This window comes from Lepisma saccharinum, chromosome 1 (assembly GCF_977018435.1).
Source record: "Lepisma saccharinum chromosome 1, izLepSacc3.1, whole genome shotgun sequence".
Lineage (NCBI taxonomy): Eukaryota > Metazoa > Arthropoda > Insecta > Zygentoma > Lepismatidae > Lepisma > Lepisma saccharinum.
In genome coordinates, this window is record NC_139229.1 from 164,985,201 (window position 1) to 165,003,351 (window position 18,151).

General features: G+C 36.9%; 2 protein-coding genes across 3 annotated transcripts in view; one reads left to right on the plus strand and one right to left on the minus strand.

Moving 5' to 3' along the window:
- mas (trypsin-like serine protease domain-containing protein masquerade) overlaps nt 1–18,151 on the minus strand; it is a 419,698-nt gene that overhangs the window by 148,028 nt on the left and 253,519 nt on the right. The gene's annotated exons all lie outside the window — the stretch shown is intronic.
- Nucleotides 1–18,151, plus strand: part of LOC146003645 (uncharacterized) — a 43,128-nt gene that overhangs the window by 13,160 nt on the left and 11,817 nt on the right. The window contains exons 1-2 of one of the 2 annotated variants that reach the window (XM_083141995.1): nt 7,825–7,979; nt 17,617–17,720. In XM_083141995.1, coding sequence (XP_082998121.1) covers nt 17,639–17,720 — 82 coding nt within the window. In that variant the 5' untranslated portion in view covers nt 7,825–7,979; nt 17,617–17,638. Of the gene's footprint in view, nt 1–7,824; nt 7,980–17,616; nt 17,721–18,151 lie in introns of those variants that run through there. The other variant, XM_083141988.1, reaches the window with a different exon arrangement.

Consider the following 18,151-nt stretch of genomic DNA (forward strand, 5'->3'; position numbering starts at 1 on the left):
GGTGTTTTCTCTGAGTGAAACATGGAAAAATCTTGAACTCCAGGCAGTGACCACGATTGGGGGGTGGGGATGGAGGGGCAGTGGGCAGTTGTCCCCCACTTTTTATTGCTACTTTTTGCCTCCGCACTATGGCCTCATAATGCTAAGCCTTGTCTACTTTGATGAAGTAAACTGTCCTTGACCCCTAGTTTTGGCACCAAATCGCCGCTACTGACTTCAGGTGTGCATTTTTCATTACTTCAGAGTCTTTAAGAACTAGAAGCTAGATTACAGGTGGCAACCGACCGCGACAAATCTTATAAGGAAAGAATTTAATGCATGAGACAATATTGCCACAGGAGATCCAGTACTTCGAATCCTACAAAAATTGAAGGTGTAGTTTATATTGAATAAGATGTGGTTTAATGATTTCTGCATTTCTTTTGCATACTCAACGATTTTCATGTACGGTCAACAGCTGGATACCGATACGTGATTAAGGAAGCCACTGCAATTAATTTAGCAGCACGATGAAGTTAAAAAACTATAATTACTGCAATTATGCTGGAACAAATTGGAGTGTTAGTTTGAATGTCGGAATTTGGATCGCAAAATAGCTAACGTTTTGCAAAGTCATCCTGCGAACTAATAGCCTTGTGCTTCTTCGAAAGCCGGCAGTGACACAGCAAACTCTGAGCTTTAGGAAGCTGATCTTCACTTATATTCTTTTTCTCTGTGTACTACAGATGCCTTTTAAGGACTGTTTTGCTTCACAGGTAATCGTAAATTAACGCTAAGCTATTAACAACTTCCGCGAGTTTGTGAATCTTACGAGTTTATCTGCAAACAATGTTCCGTTAGATTCTAGGTATAGTTATCTACGTTAGGTTCAAGAGGATATTCCTACCACATCTGTATTTCTATACTGAGTGAATTGAATTACGTGAAATAAGAGCTTCCGTAATTGACAATATAGTGTTAGATGATTTAAAATCTAACTAACTAACTAACTCTAGCCTTCTTAAACCCGAAGGTTCATGGCTGCAGCAACACAGGCCTTCCATCTGTCCCTATCTTGAGCAAGATCTATATACTCTTTTCCATCTCTACCGATTTCCTTTAGGTCCATCTCAACGTTGTCCCTCCATCTTCTTCTTGGCCTTCCTACAGGTCTCTTACCATCAGGTTTCCCAACAAGAATCCTCTAAACTCCTCTTTCCTCTCCCATTCGTGACAAATGGCCTGCCCATCTAAGTCTTCTTGATTTAATTATTGTAATAATATCTGGACATGCATACAAATTATGTAGTTCTAAATTATGTAACCTTCTCCACTCACCTGTCTCCTCATCCCTTATAGGTCCAATTATTTTCCTAAGAATCTTATTTTCAAATACTCTCAATTTATGTTCCTCTTTCAATGTAAGGGACCAAGTTTCACACTTATATAATACTACAGGCAAAATTACTGTTTTGTATATTTTAACTTTTAGTTTCTTAGATATTAAACGAGAAGACAAAGTTTATGAAGAGAGAAGTAATATGCATTTCCTGAATTAAGCCTACTTGTTATTTCCTCTTTAATATGATTTTCATTTGTTAATATTACTCCTAAGTATTTGAATTTGGAAACTGGTTCAAACGAGTTGCTATCAATAATTAGATTTTGATTATCACCTAACACTTGGTTTCGGCCTGTAAGCATATATTTAGTTTTCTCTTTGTTAACTTCCAAACCTATCTCTTTAGCAGTTTTGAAAAATATTTTAGCATTATTCTTAATTGTATTCATCATCCCCCAGTAAGTCTACATCATCTGCATATGCTAACAACTGAGTCACACCATTTAATTTTACTCCTTCTTTAGTTTCTTTTACCTTCCTAACAGCATATTCTAAGGCAAAATTAAAGATCAATGGAGGTAATGCAGCTCCTTGTTTTAACCCATCATGAATTGTAAATTTGTCAGACACATTAATACCCACACGAATTTTACTTTCTGTTTCACTGGTGCATATTTTTATCATACTAACAAGCTTCTTAGGTATTCCAAACTCGACTAATATATTATATAATTTATCTCTTTTGACCGAATCATATGCTTTTTTGAAATCAATGAATAGCTGATAGACATTTTGATTATATTCTCACTTTGTTTCCAGTGTCTGTCTGATGAGAAAAACTTGATCTGTAGTTGATCTATTACGTTTAAATCCACATTGATAATCACCTATAATTTCATTAGCATATGGGGTTAGTCTTGTTAAAAGAATGTTAGATAATATTTTATATGTTGTTGAGAGTAGAGAAATTCCACGGTAATTATTGCAGTTCATTTTATCACCTTTTTTAAACACAGGAACAATTATGGATTCTATCCACTGTTGACGGATTTCTTCTTTATTCCATATTAAACAAATTAATTTATGAATTTGACATATTAACGAATTCCCACCATATTTAATTAACTCAGCTGGTATTAAATCAATGCCAGGTGCTTTGTTATTATTTAGCCTTTTAATAGCATCTTTAACTTCAGTCAAGTTAGGTTCTGGAACTAAAGGTTCTGCTATGTGTACTTAATTTACTTCTGATTTATCTCCTACATGAACATTTAAAAGGTCATTAAAGTAGTTCTTGCATCTATTTAGAATATCGATTGGATCAGCTAGAAAATCACCGTCTTTATCTTTTATCAAGTTTACTTTAGGTTGCCACCCCTTTCTAAATTCATTTACACCTTTATATAAATCTCTGATATTTTTGTCTCTGCTGTTTGTTTCAATTTCGTTAATTTTGCTTTTCAAGTAATCTCTCTTTTTACTTCTAAACGTGCGTTTAACTTCTCGCTTTATTCTATTATAATTGCTTAGATTTGTATCATCAGAGTTATTTAACCACCTAAGTCTAGCCTGATTTCTTATTTCTATTAGATTATGACATTCATTATCAAATCATGGCTTACTTTTTCTTGGTTTATGGTATCCTATACTTTGTTTAGCTGCTGATTCTATTGCATAACTATGTGCTCCCAATTCTTATTTACGTCTGTTTCATTTATATTTTCATCATCATTTAAATCCTGCAAAACATCATATCTATTTGACAGTTTAATTTGGTAATCTTTCTTAATTCTCTCATCAGCAAATATTCCTGCATTAAATTTTAGAACTTTTAGATTTTGTTGCTTATGGTTTATCACTGCGAGTTTTTCTCTTAATTTAGCAATTACTAAATAATGGTCACTGGCACAGTCAGCGCCTCTATGTGTACGAACGTCAATTATACTAGTATGCCTTCTCTTATCAATGAGAATATGATCTATCTGATTATGAGTTTTACCATCTGGAGAAGACCAGGTATATTTATGGATATCTTTATGTTTAAAAGTGGTACTTTTCACAATTAAATTCTTTGAGGTTGCAAGAGTAATCAATCTTATACCATTATCATTACTTAATTCATGAATACTTTCTTTACCAATCGTGGGTTTAAATGTATCTTCTTTGCCAATCTGTGCATTACAGTCACCTAACAGAATTTTCATATCATACTGAGAAAATTTATCAAAGACCTGTTCTAGCATGTTTATTAAAATAATTTACACCACCTACCCTGTAAAACTGCATATGATATCCTATCATTAATAATTTAAAATCTAAAGCATTTTTTTTTCATGTTAGTGACTGGCATTAAATTGGACAGTAAAAAAGAAAATGTCATGTAAACTATACCAGAATCTCTTTAGTCTCTGGTCATTAAATTTCAGGTTTGTCAGTACCAAAATTGAGCTGTTGCAACATTAATTTACGTAGATGCGATTGATCGCTATGTTGGTTTGTTTTCTACAGCAAGCGATTCGAAGAGCCAGTGTCGGGGACATGATGCAAGGGTGGGCTCTCGTCCGCTGTGAAATATTCTTGGCGCATCCACCTGTCCACTCAAATAGATATATTTTCAAAACCATTCATAGTAGAGGAAGAACCACACACAGTTGATATATCAAGAGATGGAAAGGAAAATATGCAGAAATAAAGAGAGAACGTGATGATGATAGAGAAGCAGATGAAACAAAAAGGAAACAAAGGAAGAAAAAGACAGATAAGAGGAAAAGTGAGAGACAAACAGAGAGAAAAAGTAGAAATAGAGAAAGATAGGAAGGTATGAAAGAGAGAGAGAGAGAGAGAAATAGAAATGTAAGGAGACATAGAAATACACAGTTAGAAAGAGAGAGCCACGAAGATAGAAAGAAAGAAAGAAATAGAGGAAAGACTAGAAATGGATAGGTGGAAAGAGATATGAGAGATGGAAAGAAATACTCGTAGAATGATGGAAAGAGATATGAGAGAAACAAATAAATAATGATAGAACACGCAGGAACAAAATTCTCTGCAACGTCACGGATTGGTCACACAACGTGCCAACCCTGTTTCAATTTCGAAGGACAGACAAAATTCACAACGGTTCAGAATTACTCTCTTCGTCACAAATTAGCTGAATTTAAGGTCTCATTTGTAAGGCAGGAAGTCTTCTAATATAAGAATTAACGAATGTGTTAGAAAAAGGATTTTCTTGGAACGTTTTCTTGACATTCTAAAATGAGTAGTTGTGCCCTCGTTGTGTGTTGATTCACGGAGGGGGAAATTAGGGTTAAGACAATTTGGGTAAAGCATCCCCCAGCTAGGATATTTTTCGTAAGAATCCCCCTTAAATTGCTTCATTGTCCCCATGTTGAATCATAATAGCACCCCCCCCCCCGACCCCATCTATCCCCAAACTCGACCAAGCATACACACATTTAGGAATTTCACTGTAGCACCACTTCGTAGTTGAGTCAAAAAGTAGAGGATTATTCATGTGATTAATTTATTATATCTCAGGAGGCAACTGGCGGTATAGTTTAAATCGAATGAAAAATTTGTGTACAAAACAGTTGTTACATGAAGATTGTACTAATGTGGAGAAAATTTTTTGTGTGGAACTTAATCAATGCATATGAAAAAAAATTGGAATCGGTACAAATACGGTGCTTGAAACATATCGAACTAGTTAACTCAGTTATTAAGGTGACAGAGTCATATACGGGAGATGACTGGTTCAAATCTCTCGAGCACTCTTCCGTACTGAAGAGTTTTCTATTGTTTCTCGTCAGTCCAATCAGACATACGTTGGGGTATAACATGCCTGTACACATGCCCGCAGTCACTTCTCTTATTTCATTCTTAAATCTTCCCTTTCAGTATTAAAATAACGTTATGATTAAACAATAAAAAAAACACCTAATGAACGTACAAATTTGGTCGACACTTTTGAAAGTGGAATAAATTCAGGATCGACATGGAAAACATTTTGAAGCGGATTACGGGGGTGAATCGAAAGAGAAAAATGTAGTATGATCAATCATTCATTCCAAAATCTTTTTGACGAACTCATACATACGGTGCAATGAAGGAACCATGCACCAATTGGAGTTGTTATGTAAACCGATTAAATGGCTCAGTCACACAACGAGGGCGATGTCTGGCACAATCAAACAGGTGTCTATTAAGCATATACTTGGAATTCGTTTAGTAATTGTTATTTTAGATGTCAATCAACAACACGTGATTCAAGATGAATCGTAATTGAATCCTGGCTGTGGATAGCACTACGGAAGATAAACTACAATTCTTTGTCCTCTAATTGGCGTTATTATTACTATTATTATTATTCGTAGTAGTGGTAGTACTGCAAAGTAAAAAGTTATCGTAAAATTTTTGATATTCCACCGTTAAAATTTAACAGTATACTTGTTAATTTACAGAAATCTGACGTGACTGTCTATTATTTAAACGTTAATATTTTATCTGGCATAAAGATAGATAAAGATTATAGATTACAGTTGCGTGCACTATAAATATATTTTTAAAAACAGGATTACGGTAATTATCTAATGGCAGGCAATACTTTAAAAACCGCCAGAGCAATTTTTTAATGGGAGCGTAAACTGACAATTTGGGAAACTATGTAATTACCATTAATACTTCGTGGTATTTTTTTTATGCTACACAGTTAGAAGTTGTCGTACAATTTACAATATTCTCCCGTTAAAATTTAACAGTCTGCTTCTAAATTTATAAAAACGGTACGCAAACAGTTTTTAAAATTCAAAATTGAATATTTTTATCATTGTAAATTGCTGTTAATTGTCCCATAAATATATATTTAAAAACTGAATCATTATAGTTACATTAATTAGGGTAACTATGCAATGACAGTCCTCCTCCTGTGCTTTGGGCTCCAACTGCGGGACGGCATGGGTTCGAGTCCGCCTAGGTTCAGTCTCTGGGTTCTCGGCCTGTGTATATGACCGGTGGCAACCCACCATCGTGAGGAAATTGTGGAGCGAGTGAGTAGCGTAACCCGGTCATAAAAATCTCCTATAAAGGCTGGGGGTTCGACGTGCTGGCTCCACGTCACCCCATTACCCGTTGAAGTACTTCACACCTCTAGGTAGGATTGTGGAAGGAAGACTGGTAGTTTGGATATAAGCTAAGGCCCTTACATGGCTGTCGAGCCACGGATTATTATTATTTATGTAATGACTGGTAATTCTTTAAAAACGGTCAGGACCGTTTGTATGGTCGAGTAAACTGACGGTCTTAGACCTTCATTTCCCGCTTTTTATAATAGCCTTCCTTTTTTCTCTCTCTTTTTTGTACCTTCTTTCTTTTCCCTCTCTCTTTCTCTTTCTTTATACGTTCTTCCTTTCCTCCTCTCTCTTTCTTTATATCTCCAACGTTTACCTTTTCTTTATATCTTCTTCCATTCCCCTCTGTCTTTTTTTCTATCTCCTCCTTTTCCTCCTCTCTATTTATCTTCTTCCTAACCCCTCTCTCTGGCTTTATATATTATTCCTTTCACCTCTCTCTGGGTATATATATTCTTCCTTTCTTTATATCTTCTTGATTTCCTTTTCTCTTTTTCTTCTCCTTCCTTTCCCTCTTTCTCTAAATCTCATTCATTTCTCCCTCTCTTTCTTTATATCTCCTTATTCGCCCTCTCTTACTTTATATCTTCTTCCTTTCCCTCTCTTCTATATCTCTTTTCTCCCCCGTTTTTCTGTTGCTCTCTTTTCTCTCTCTCTTTCGCTGACCTCCGTGGCGGCGTAGTTAGCACAGCGCGCAACGACGCCAGGCGTCCCCGGTTCGAATCGCGTGTGGGCATAGGTGTTCTTTGTGACTGTCCCTTCATCAATTTCATCATAAGATTACTCATCCTCATCTTCGCGTTTAGCCAAAAGTGGCAGAAAAGCGACGCTAAATAATAAAAGAAAAATCTCTCTCCTTTGTTTCTCTACCCATTTAACTCTTAAAAATTTCTCTCTCTCTCTCTCTCTCTCTCTTTCTCTATTTTTGTCTGCCTTTATCCCTCTGTCTGTATGTGTGTGTTCCACACCTATCTTTTTAAAGTGAAGTCATTCACTTTTACTCATTTATGACAAGTTAAAAAAAATCGAGAACGCAGCATAGGAATCAATCACCTAAGAAATATGTTGCACCGCATGTCACCCCCTTGCACCCTGATTAGAACAATGAGTACATACTGACAGGCGTGTTGAAATACTGTATTTCTGAGTATGTGAAACAAAGCATACGTCATTGTTCGGCGGACAATCGGTACGGGGTAAATTCCTGCTCTGGATTGTGCAGCTAACGTCAAATCGCAAGGTCGGACCACGTCATGATTCTTGGTCACCCTACGTGTAGATGTGTTCCATGAACTGGTACCAGCGGACATTCGTCAACTGAAGTGTGCGTATGCAAGGGGCAGTCGCTCTTGAGACAGTGCTTCGAATTGGCTTCGGCGTTTCATTTATCGTGCGGGAGTGAGCGTGTGTGTAGTGGTGTACAACTAGGTGTTTTTCGACAGACAGTTCAAGTGATAGGGAACTAGACAGGCGGAAACATCCTGTGAACTTGGTCAGTTGATAAGTGGAAGTGTTCAGAATAGCAGTGCGTGGTAAGTGTGCTTATTATTTGTTGATTTTCACCTGCTCGTTGGCCCAGCGACTCAAGTGGTCGACTTTCGATCTCGCCATCCAAGTTTTCGGGTTCGAGTCCCGAACAGGGTACGGATGTGTCCGTTCACCAGTCTCATCTAATTAATGCCATTTATGTTCATCCACATCGTCGCGATTAGTTAAAATTGGCCAACGCTAAATTAGAAATGCAGCAACTATATTGGCTGCCTCTAAACATGAGTCTCAGGTTCGATTCGATTCCTGGGTTCGGATGGGTCTGTTTGTACAGGAAGCTGTACTCGAAGTGAGAGGGGATGCGGGGGGGATAGTATCCTCCAAAGTTTTCGCAAAGCATCCCCCCAGCTGTCTCATTATCACCAAGGAAAACCTACGAGCATCTCCCCAGCTAACCACAAGGCTCTATCAAACATCTCCCCAAGCTAGCATTTTACACTTCAAGCGCTGACAGGAAGTATATATTTTTTTTTTTCAAGAGAGTTTTTATATCTTTTGGCGATAACTGTGGTTCACATTGTCACCTTGTAAGCAAAGGGTGCCTGGCAAATGCAAAATTAAGTTATCCAAATCCATCTTCAAACTTTAAGTCGAGTCCCGATTAGCTTATATGCGGAAATAACTTAGGCTAAATAAGATTCAACTTGGAATTTCAAAATAACAAGACGGGCCGGTTGAGATTTGTTTAGATAGGTCATCTGCTCTTTATCATAAGAAATTCCCCAAAAATCCCGTTTCGGTTTTGTCTCCATTTTGAAGAATAAGTTTACCATAGTGGATCTCTGCACTTTTTCACAAAAATCTATTGTCCTGTTCGAACAATTTATTCTAAGAATGGTGCGACTTGTTCTTATGTGATCACCTTTAATAAGATTCTCATTGTCATATACGAATCAATACGTTTAGGGTTTTGAAAAAATAATTCTTGCTAAGTTTTACGAAAGAGTCATGAATATTTCGGCAAAGTAATTTTAACCGTGAACGTTAGAGAAAACTGTTCAAACAAAAGATAGACCGCAGAATACTACAGAAATCAGATATTATTTTTAAATCTATCGCTGAAGTTAGAGCGGGGAGAAGGCACTTTAGGTTAGCAAGTGTGCAAGAAAGTACTTGATGACAAAAAATAAAATAAATCAGCCTCACAAGAGAATAAATTAGTTTGCTGGTGGTTTCGATAGATTATTTCTTTAATTTTGCCACAACTTGTATCATATTCTCATTGATAAAGGAAGGCATATTAGTAAAATTGACGTTCGTTCACACAGAGGTGCTGACTGCGCCATTGACCATTACTTAGTAATTGCTAAATTAAGCGAAAGACTCTCAGTGATATATCATAAGCAACAAAATCTATAAGTTCTAAAATTTAGAAAATTTACTGATGAAAGAATTAAGAAAATTTACCAAAATAAACTGTCAAATAACTTCGATATCTTGCAGGATTTAAATGATGACGAAAATATAAATGAAACAGGCGTTAATAAGAATTGGGAGCATATACCTAATGCAATAGAATCAGCAGCTAAAGAGAGAATAGGATACCGTGAACCAAGAAAAAGTAAGCCGTGGTTTGATAATGAATGTCATAATCTAAAAGAAATAAGAAATGGGGCTAAACTTAGGTGGTCAAATAACTTTGATGATGCAAATTTAAGCAATTATAATAGAATAAAGCGAGAAGTTAACAGCACGTTTAGAAGTAAAAAAAAGAGATTACTTGTTAGTTAGTTAGTTCCCATAACTTCTGCGTGTGTGTATTCAGGAGGGCACAGCTGAATTGATCCCAGTCTCGGCTATGGATAAGAATAATATAACCAAAGTATCTTCGATATTGCATTGATTGGAGCAATACGTGCCATTATGTATAAATTATCAGAGAGCCTCTATGTAACATCTTTGTAAATCGATTATTATAATAATAGATAACTTGATTTTTTACGTGTTTTTGTTAGCTGTAGAATGAGAGGCCAGCTATGCTGCAGAAATCAACGTTAGGGCTTCGTTACACCAGAGTTCTTCTTGTTGTTGTTGGTTGACTGAAAACAATAAATGTTGCAATCATTGTGAACATTTGCCTTAAGATATCCTACGATAATAACCCCCAGTGCACTTTGATTCATGTCATGAGGCATATGGGGGGACGGGGGTAGGGCCCCCACACACTCTTCGATCTCAGCCATTTTGGAGGTGATGTGATCAGCATCACGAGTCACGGTGGTCTAGTCGGGTGTAGTGATAACATAATGAAGGGGTCCCGGGTTCGATACCCGGGACACATAGCAGGTTGTGGCTGATTGATCAGAGCAGCGCGCTGCGACGTCAGGGCTCCCGGGTTCGAATGCCAGATAAGACATGGATTCATTCTGAATTCTTCGATTTTAGAGCTTGTGACTCACGTTGCTCTAACATCGTCCCGGCGAACATGTAGAAAGCGCGTACGGAGGAAAATATATTTCGGGGAAGGACTTTTATATGGCCATAATTGTGAAAGATAGGAAATGGACAAAGTACTTTTCGACGTTTTGACTGATGCAGCTACGTTTCTGATTTGAGGAGGGGCTTGCAAAGTTAGCTTTCCTTTCATTCTTTCTATCTTGATTATTTGACGTCTCTCCTCTACCTCTTGAGTTCATCCACGATATGGTTGAATGATGAACTGACCAAATGGGGATAAGCACAATGATACATCCTTGTCTTACACTGGGTTCGAGCCTGAGTCCTCTGGCATCGTAGCGCGTTAAACTGACACTGCAACGGAGGTCGGTTTGCAAAGTTCACTTTTGGTGTATATAGGGGTGGCATCATGTTTGAACAGTTATCTGTTTTTTGTAGTAAAATTTGCAGAACTTTGTATTTCTAATAGATAGCTGTCTACTACAACAGTAATTTGAAACTCAAAAACAATTCTAATTTTAATAATTGTGTACATGTTTCTAATAAATTGATGCAATTTGGAAAGAAAGATAAAATTAGATATTTCAGAAAAATTGAAGAGTGAAGTCAGAAATTTGTAATATTAAGATAGAAATGAAATACACAACGTTACGTCTTAAAAACTAACAACGTACTGACTGACCAAATTCCAGCAAAATCTCCGCTGTCACTTGCAAGCATCATTTTCGGCATTACAAGTTGAAATTATCTCGAGCGCGCATTAAATAACTAATACAACAGCATGAAATTCGAGCATCTTCAAACATGTTAACCTATTCAATTCAAATCCAATATAAAGACAGTTCTCCGAGGTACAGCCACCGGCAAAAAAGATGGGACACCTTGATCCTGAAATACTCGCTTACCTACAATGCGTTATGTGTGTTGCCTAACTTAGTTAGTAGATTTCAATTACAAATTTTCAATAACAAGTTCTACCACCGCCGTAGAGTTAGGCAACACACATATCGTCATGCAAGAAACCGAGTATTGAAAAATCTAGTCTTCCAATTTTTATTGCCGGTGTCTGTACCTTCTTGCTAGGAAAATGTCAGCTCTAAACCCCTATAGCCTCTACGAGTGTTTTGTCTTGTTTTCCGAAAATGTAGCTTACATATGGATTGGAAAGAGTGGCGGTAATTATGTGGATCAAGAGGAGGGGGGGAGTTGCAGTGCCCCCCCCCACAAACGTTTTTGCCAGGCCTGTAATCCTTGTTTACCAAGAGAAAGTAAATTGTTCTTGACCCCCCCCCCTTTTCCTCCCCAGTTTTGTCGCTCAATCGCCGGACTGATTGGAAACATCTGAAACGGTTGAATCAGGAGGCCTATCAACATCAACAACACAAGGAAAAATCATCCATCATCGAAATGTTTCCATCGATATCGCTCAATGAACTACGACACCAGTTCTGATCAAATTCTGGAATTGACCGTTAGTTATCGTGGTCATAAACTAGGGACTTTTCTGACAGCCCTTTCTCCCACACTCTTCCTGTGAACCACATCGATCCCCGGTTGAGGCACACAGTGCTACGGATCCCACTTTAAACTGCGGGTCCTGTCTCAATTAGCTTATGTGTGCAAAGTGAACTTAAAATTCAACAGACCACCTAAAGGTCAAAATAGAAACGAAACTTCACCGGGGACGTAATTTCAAAAAATTGATTCAATGTGAAGTTACTAATAATAATTTTTGATTGATTATTATTTTGTATTATTCTCTCGAATTTTCCTAATTTTATCCTTTATCGTCTACGTCATTTTGACGACGCCCTCTCCAGTTCAATGTGTCGAACGATTCTAACATTGATTGAGTTACAGATTTCTTAATATTTTATTTCATATTTATTTTTTATTGATAAGCACATCAGCTCATAGGCTATCTTTACCCGTTATACAATACGGGGATAAGCCCCCAAAAAGAAAATAATGTATGCCAATCAAGGTGTGTTGATTTATATCAGGTGATTTTTTTTAAAAAGTCACTGATTTAGATCACTTTAAATATATAATTTATAGAATAATGTACATGAGGATTTTGTAGATATCAGAATCACTTTTGGTGAAAGTATATTAATCTCGTAATCATTTAATGATGGTTTTATTAGGCTCTAAGATAGGAAAAGAAAAAGAAAGGAAACAAAGTAGTATATGTACTGATGGGGTGAAGCTCATTCAAAAGGAAATGTAATATGTAAACTGTAAACGCATTTAAATTTCTCTTGATTAAAAGTTCAATACTTCATTAAGGCAAAGATGGGAAACATTTTGTGTAGACAAATATACAAAATACTAATCATGTTTAACCGTAAAATAGTGTAATTATCATTAAACTGTAAATAAACATGGCAGCTGATACTTTGCAAACTATCATTAAAAAACGTCCCACAATTCAGCTGCTAAAAAATATTTTAAGTTACAATTATAGAGTACACCGTGCCGTCTAAGGTGCTGTGCTTTGGACTCAAGACTGCGGGACGGTGTAGGTTTGAGTCCGCATGGGTTCAGTTTCTGGGTTTTTCTGTGTATATAGGACTGATAGCAACCCACCTTCGTGAGGAAATTGGGAAGCTACGAGTGAGTAGCGTAACCCGGTCATAAAAATATCCTATAACGGCTGGGGGTTCGACGTGCTAACCCCACGTCAGCCCATTGCCGGTTGAAGATCTCCACAAATCTAGGTAGGATTGTGGGAGGGAGACTGGCAGTCGGGAGATAAGCCTAGGCCCAAGGGCTGTCGAGCCACGGGTTATTATTATTATTATTATTATTATTATTATTATTATTATTATTATTATAGAGTACATCCAGAATGTTTTATTTTCACTGGAAGAAAAGTTACTGAAATTATTATTAATTAACACATTAAACAAACATTTCCGTACTAGATTCATGTAGCTATACAGTATCAGAAACATAAAAACATATATTTACATATATTTTTTATTTGCTTTAATCAAAGTGTTCGAATACTTTATAGGGCCGTTTACTAGAAAAACCTTTTCTATAAAAAAGACATATCTACCATATGGTACCAAAAACCATACAAGCAATTTTAAGTGTTTTTCTTAAATTAAAAAAAAATCCGATTTAAATAAAAAAAACATCAAAAATGATTTTTAATACAACTCATGATTTTAATACAACTCATGATTTTTATCCATGCTCATGCCAATTAAAAATTTCGTCACTCAATTTTTCAATTTAATACAGTCATACATTTCTTAACAAGAACTAGAATTACGCTGTCTCCGACAATGAAATCTCCACATTAAGACCCGAGGCTGTAAAGAGGAATTCAGCACACACAAAAGAAAAACACAGGACAACACAACCCCATAGATGCCGCGGCCCGGTAAACTCTGTTTTTAAAAGTCGTTGTTCCGATCCCAACAATATTGCTCGTAAACATCATTCTAATTTTTTAACTTCATACGTTAATTAATATTTACCATTGGAATTTAATATTAAGAAATCAATTATTGTATAATCATGAGGAGTATAGTTCGATTATGTATAGGCTCGCTGGCAAATATAAAAATTAGATTAAATTGATTGATTGATTGATTTGGTGTTTTAAGTCCACTTTATGCACAGTATGGCTAATCGGGACTGGACCTACAGTTTTAAGTGGGATCCAGATTAAATTAGTTGACAACACCAGGATCTAATGGAATCTTTTAGTTTCCTCTGGCTAATATAAAAAAATAGCTGATTTTCATTGCCATGTTCCATTTTGGACACTGAAAAATTAAAATTAAGAAGAATATTTCCACTTGAAATATATTTGTTAATGAAAATTGCTGCGCATTGCCATTGTGCCCGTCCCGAACGATTCTGAAAAAATGCGACATTCAAAATATGTGTATGTTTACATGTGAACAAAGTACAGCGTTTGGTATTACCGACCAATTGAGGTGAGAAAGTATACTGAAATGCGCTGTCACAGGAAGCACTTTGGTTTAATTCCACGAGCCTTTGACGCTATTTCAGGCTGAAATCTAAATCTCTGGCAACCCTGACTAGAGCAACAATCATGACTGATGATTCTTCACTTCGATTAACGTTCCCCTGTCACTCGACGACCTGCAAATTCCCTTACTTAAGACATCAGCGCCGTGCTTACTTTGAACACCGTTTTCCAAACATGTTCAACGTAATGGACAGTCATCCTGCGAAGGTGAAGTTTGTCTTCGTAATCCCTTGTCGTACGAGTAACTGTACATCGCCTGTGTACACAGGTGAACTGGATGATGTCCAACTGCTTGAAGGGTCCTCGAAGACTCTTCCGAGCCACGTATCCCAAGTGTGAGGTCTTCGGTTTTGCACATTGTTTGCAGCACTCAGAGCTGATGGTCTCTTGAACTGAACTTCACGACCGGAAAGGAGACTTGTGTTATTAATGTTCCGCCTTTGTAGTGTAGTGTTCTTTCGTTTATTTTTATGTGAACCAGGAAAGCACTACGCTTTATTGTGTTCATTCAGTTGACTTGAGTTTCTGACCACACCCTGCATCGTAGAAATTATACACAAAGGCGAAATGACCCGTTAGAACTCACCTAACACATGGTATTGGATATCTACTCTTGAAGTTGGCAGGAAGTCTAACTTTCACTCGTAAAATTTGGTTCGATTCCCTGGTAGGAGATTTTTCCGTTGTTCACACTGTAAAAAAATGACTGGAGAAATGACTGGCTAAGGCCGTCAGTTTCCGCTGCAATCGAACTGCCGTAAAAAATGGCCGTGATCGTTTTTGAAGTATTAATGACCATTACACAACCTAAATATTGTAAATCTAATTATTCATTTTTGAATATTTTTCTGGTACACTCAACTGCAATTTATAATCGTTATCTACCTTTATGTATGATAAAATATTTAAATTTAATTAAGAAAACGAATGCGTCTCGTTTTGTACAGTCAACGGCAATAAAAATAGAACACCAAATCCTGAAACATTTTCTTCGCTGCAAGTCATGTTTCCTACGGCTGTGGTAGAAGTTGCTATTGAAAATTTTCTATTAAAATATCCTTATCGCCGTAGAGTGAGGCAGCATACATAATGCATTCCAAGGAAGCTATAGTATTTCAGGATCTAGGTGTCCCATCTTTATTGTTGGTAACTGTACATTGACAGGTAGACTGTTGAAAGTTAACGGTAGAATATTGTGCATTTTGTGGTAACTACTAACAGTGTAAGCTGCTTGGCGGAGTGGTTAGCACAGCGCGATATGACTCCTGGAGTACCAGGTTCGAATCCCGACCTCGGCGTACTTTGTTAGTGTCCCTTCATTAATTTCATCATATCATCACTCATCCTCATCTTCGCGATTAACCAAAAATGGCAGTAAAGTAAAGTAAAATAAACTAAATCAATCCATCACTCAGTGTAAGCACCTTTGGATCTCTATCAGCCTCTCATCAATGGTTCATGCTTCCCCGATGGTGCAGTGGTAGAGTCGTTGCCTTGTAATCAAGAGGTCCCGGGTTCGATACCCGGTGGAGACACATAGTGGTTCGGATTCTACTTTAAACTGTAGGTCCAGTCCTGATTAGCATTACTGTGCATAAACTGGACTTAAAACAACAACTCACCAATGGTTCACTGGGGACTGGAGAAATTGATGGCATGATCCTGTTACTGATCGTATTACCTCCTTTACGATCAAGATAGAGAATATGTGGAGCTCTACATTCACATTCCATATGCTCCTTATGCCCACTGTCCATTGCACAGCAGACTTTATTTTGAACCTATCTTGACACATACCCTATAATTTAGTACAGCGTTTCATTGAATGCGAATTCTCTGAAGGTACTACCTACAATAGTTAATACTTATTACAATAATTGTTCATGCGTTCATCATTCTCTGAAGGCTTTTCGATCGTGCACCTTAGGCTTCAAGTTCGCGTAGGATACACTTAATTTAATATCCGTATTATCTATCATCTGATATCTTCATCTTCCCTGGATCCTTTCTCCGTTACTCATTCCTTCCCATGTGTCTCTTAGCAGGTAATTCATTCTAGGCCAGTGTCCGAGTCAATATATTTTTCTCTTCTACAATTTTCTACAATTTTCGCGACAGCGTGTCTATTAGCAGGCAATACCCACGCATAATTTTATTAAGCATGCACCATACATTAGCGTCTGCAATGTTGGAATATTATAATGCACACTTATATAAGATATGAGTAGTTCATGTTTGGAATCAAAGAAAGAAGGGTACATTTCCTTGAAGAAGCGCGGAACTAAACTACGGGGAAATTTGCAAGGGCTGAAGCTAGAATTTTACATGGGTAATTATGAAAATATATATATATATATTTAAATAATCTGGGAACATGTTACCTATTGAAGAATATGCTGGACCACACATTGACAAAGCAATGTCCTGCTTGGTGAAAACGTAAAGTGAGAGAGGGAATGTAGTCCAACCATATTTGTAAATGTTGCTCTCAATAGCCTTCATCTAACTTAATAACCAACATAGAGAGCTGTTTGCAACTGACATATGACGAGAAATACATCAGAGATTTTTCCAACGTTGAATCATTTCAACAGAATTTAGATAATTATGCCAATTATGCTCTCAACTGATTTTTCAAATGGACTTTTCATTTTCTTAGGAGTTACTTACCACGTAGCAGCTATTGGCCTTCAACGGACTGCTCGGACACGGGATTTTGCTTTCATTTTCACAGATCCATTTGATCTGTAGTTAAATATTGATTTGATACGACTTATGGAATGAACCGGTGGATAGACGTAACTCCAATGGACACCCACTACATTTATCAGATATGTGTTAGGAACGTACGGAGATTACCTGCTGAAATAATTTCATGTGCAAAACTCTCTTTCGAACAAACGAGGAAAATAGTTTTACAGCTTCTATCTGTTCTAGCTGACTTCCGTGGCGTAGTGGTTAGAACAACGTGCTACGACGCTAGGGTTCAGAATTCCAGCCAGGACTCTGTGAGTGCCGCTTCATCATTGTCATAATATCATCACTCATCCTCATCGTCGCGATCGGTCAAATTGGCATAAAAGCGACGTAAAAACCCAATTCAATCAATCAATTATATCTGTTCTGTTATTGCACACACATTAAATATTTTTGTTGGAAGCAGTCAGTAATTTAAGATAAGTAACTTTAACATACGGTATATTTCTTTCCAGATAGAGGCAACAACCGGAAGCTATGGACTGGAGAGGTCATCTGTTGCTCCTTTTAGGAGTGACACAGTACTTGACTGTCGTAGCATTGCCTATTGTTGATCCAGGTAAGCGACATAGTAGATTTAAAATTCTAGGTGAATCAGTAGGCAGCAGCTCAAACATTTGAGAATTTTGACTTGTTGTGTCGGATTATACATCATATCTATATTTTAAAATTTCAAATATTTTATTTGTACCACGTGTTGTTTTAAAAGAGCGATCATGTTGTCATTATTGTATTTATTTTATATCGAGTTTGTAGACCTTTACGCGATCATAAGTATTTCTGAAACGGTAAAATTTAGTGTCGAGGAAATGCTATTCTAATATCAAATTGTAACTAGACTCTTCTTTACGTGAAAATATTTACACTAAACATTCGTATCATATATTGTCTTTCTTTCAATTTTTATAGCATTGTTATGAAAGAACGTATGTTAAAGGGTTCCAAATTCTATGGAAATTCATAGGTGAAAGCAATGTGATGGTTTGATAG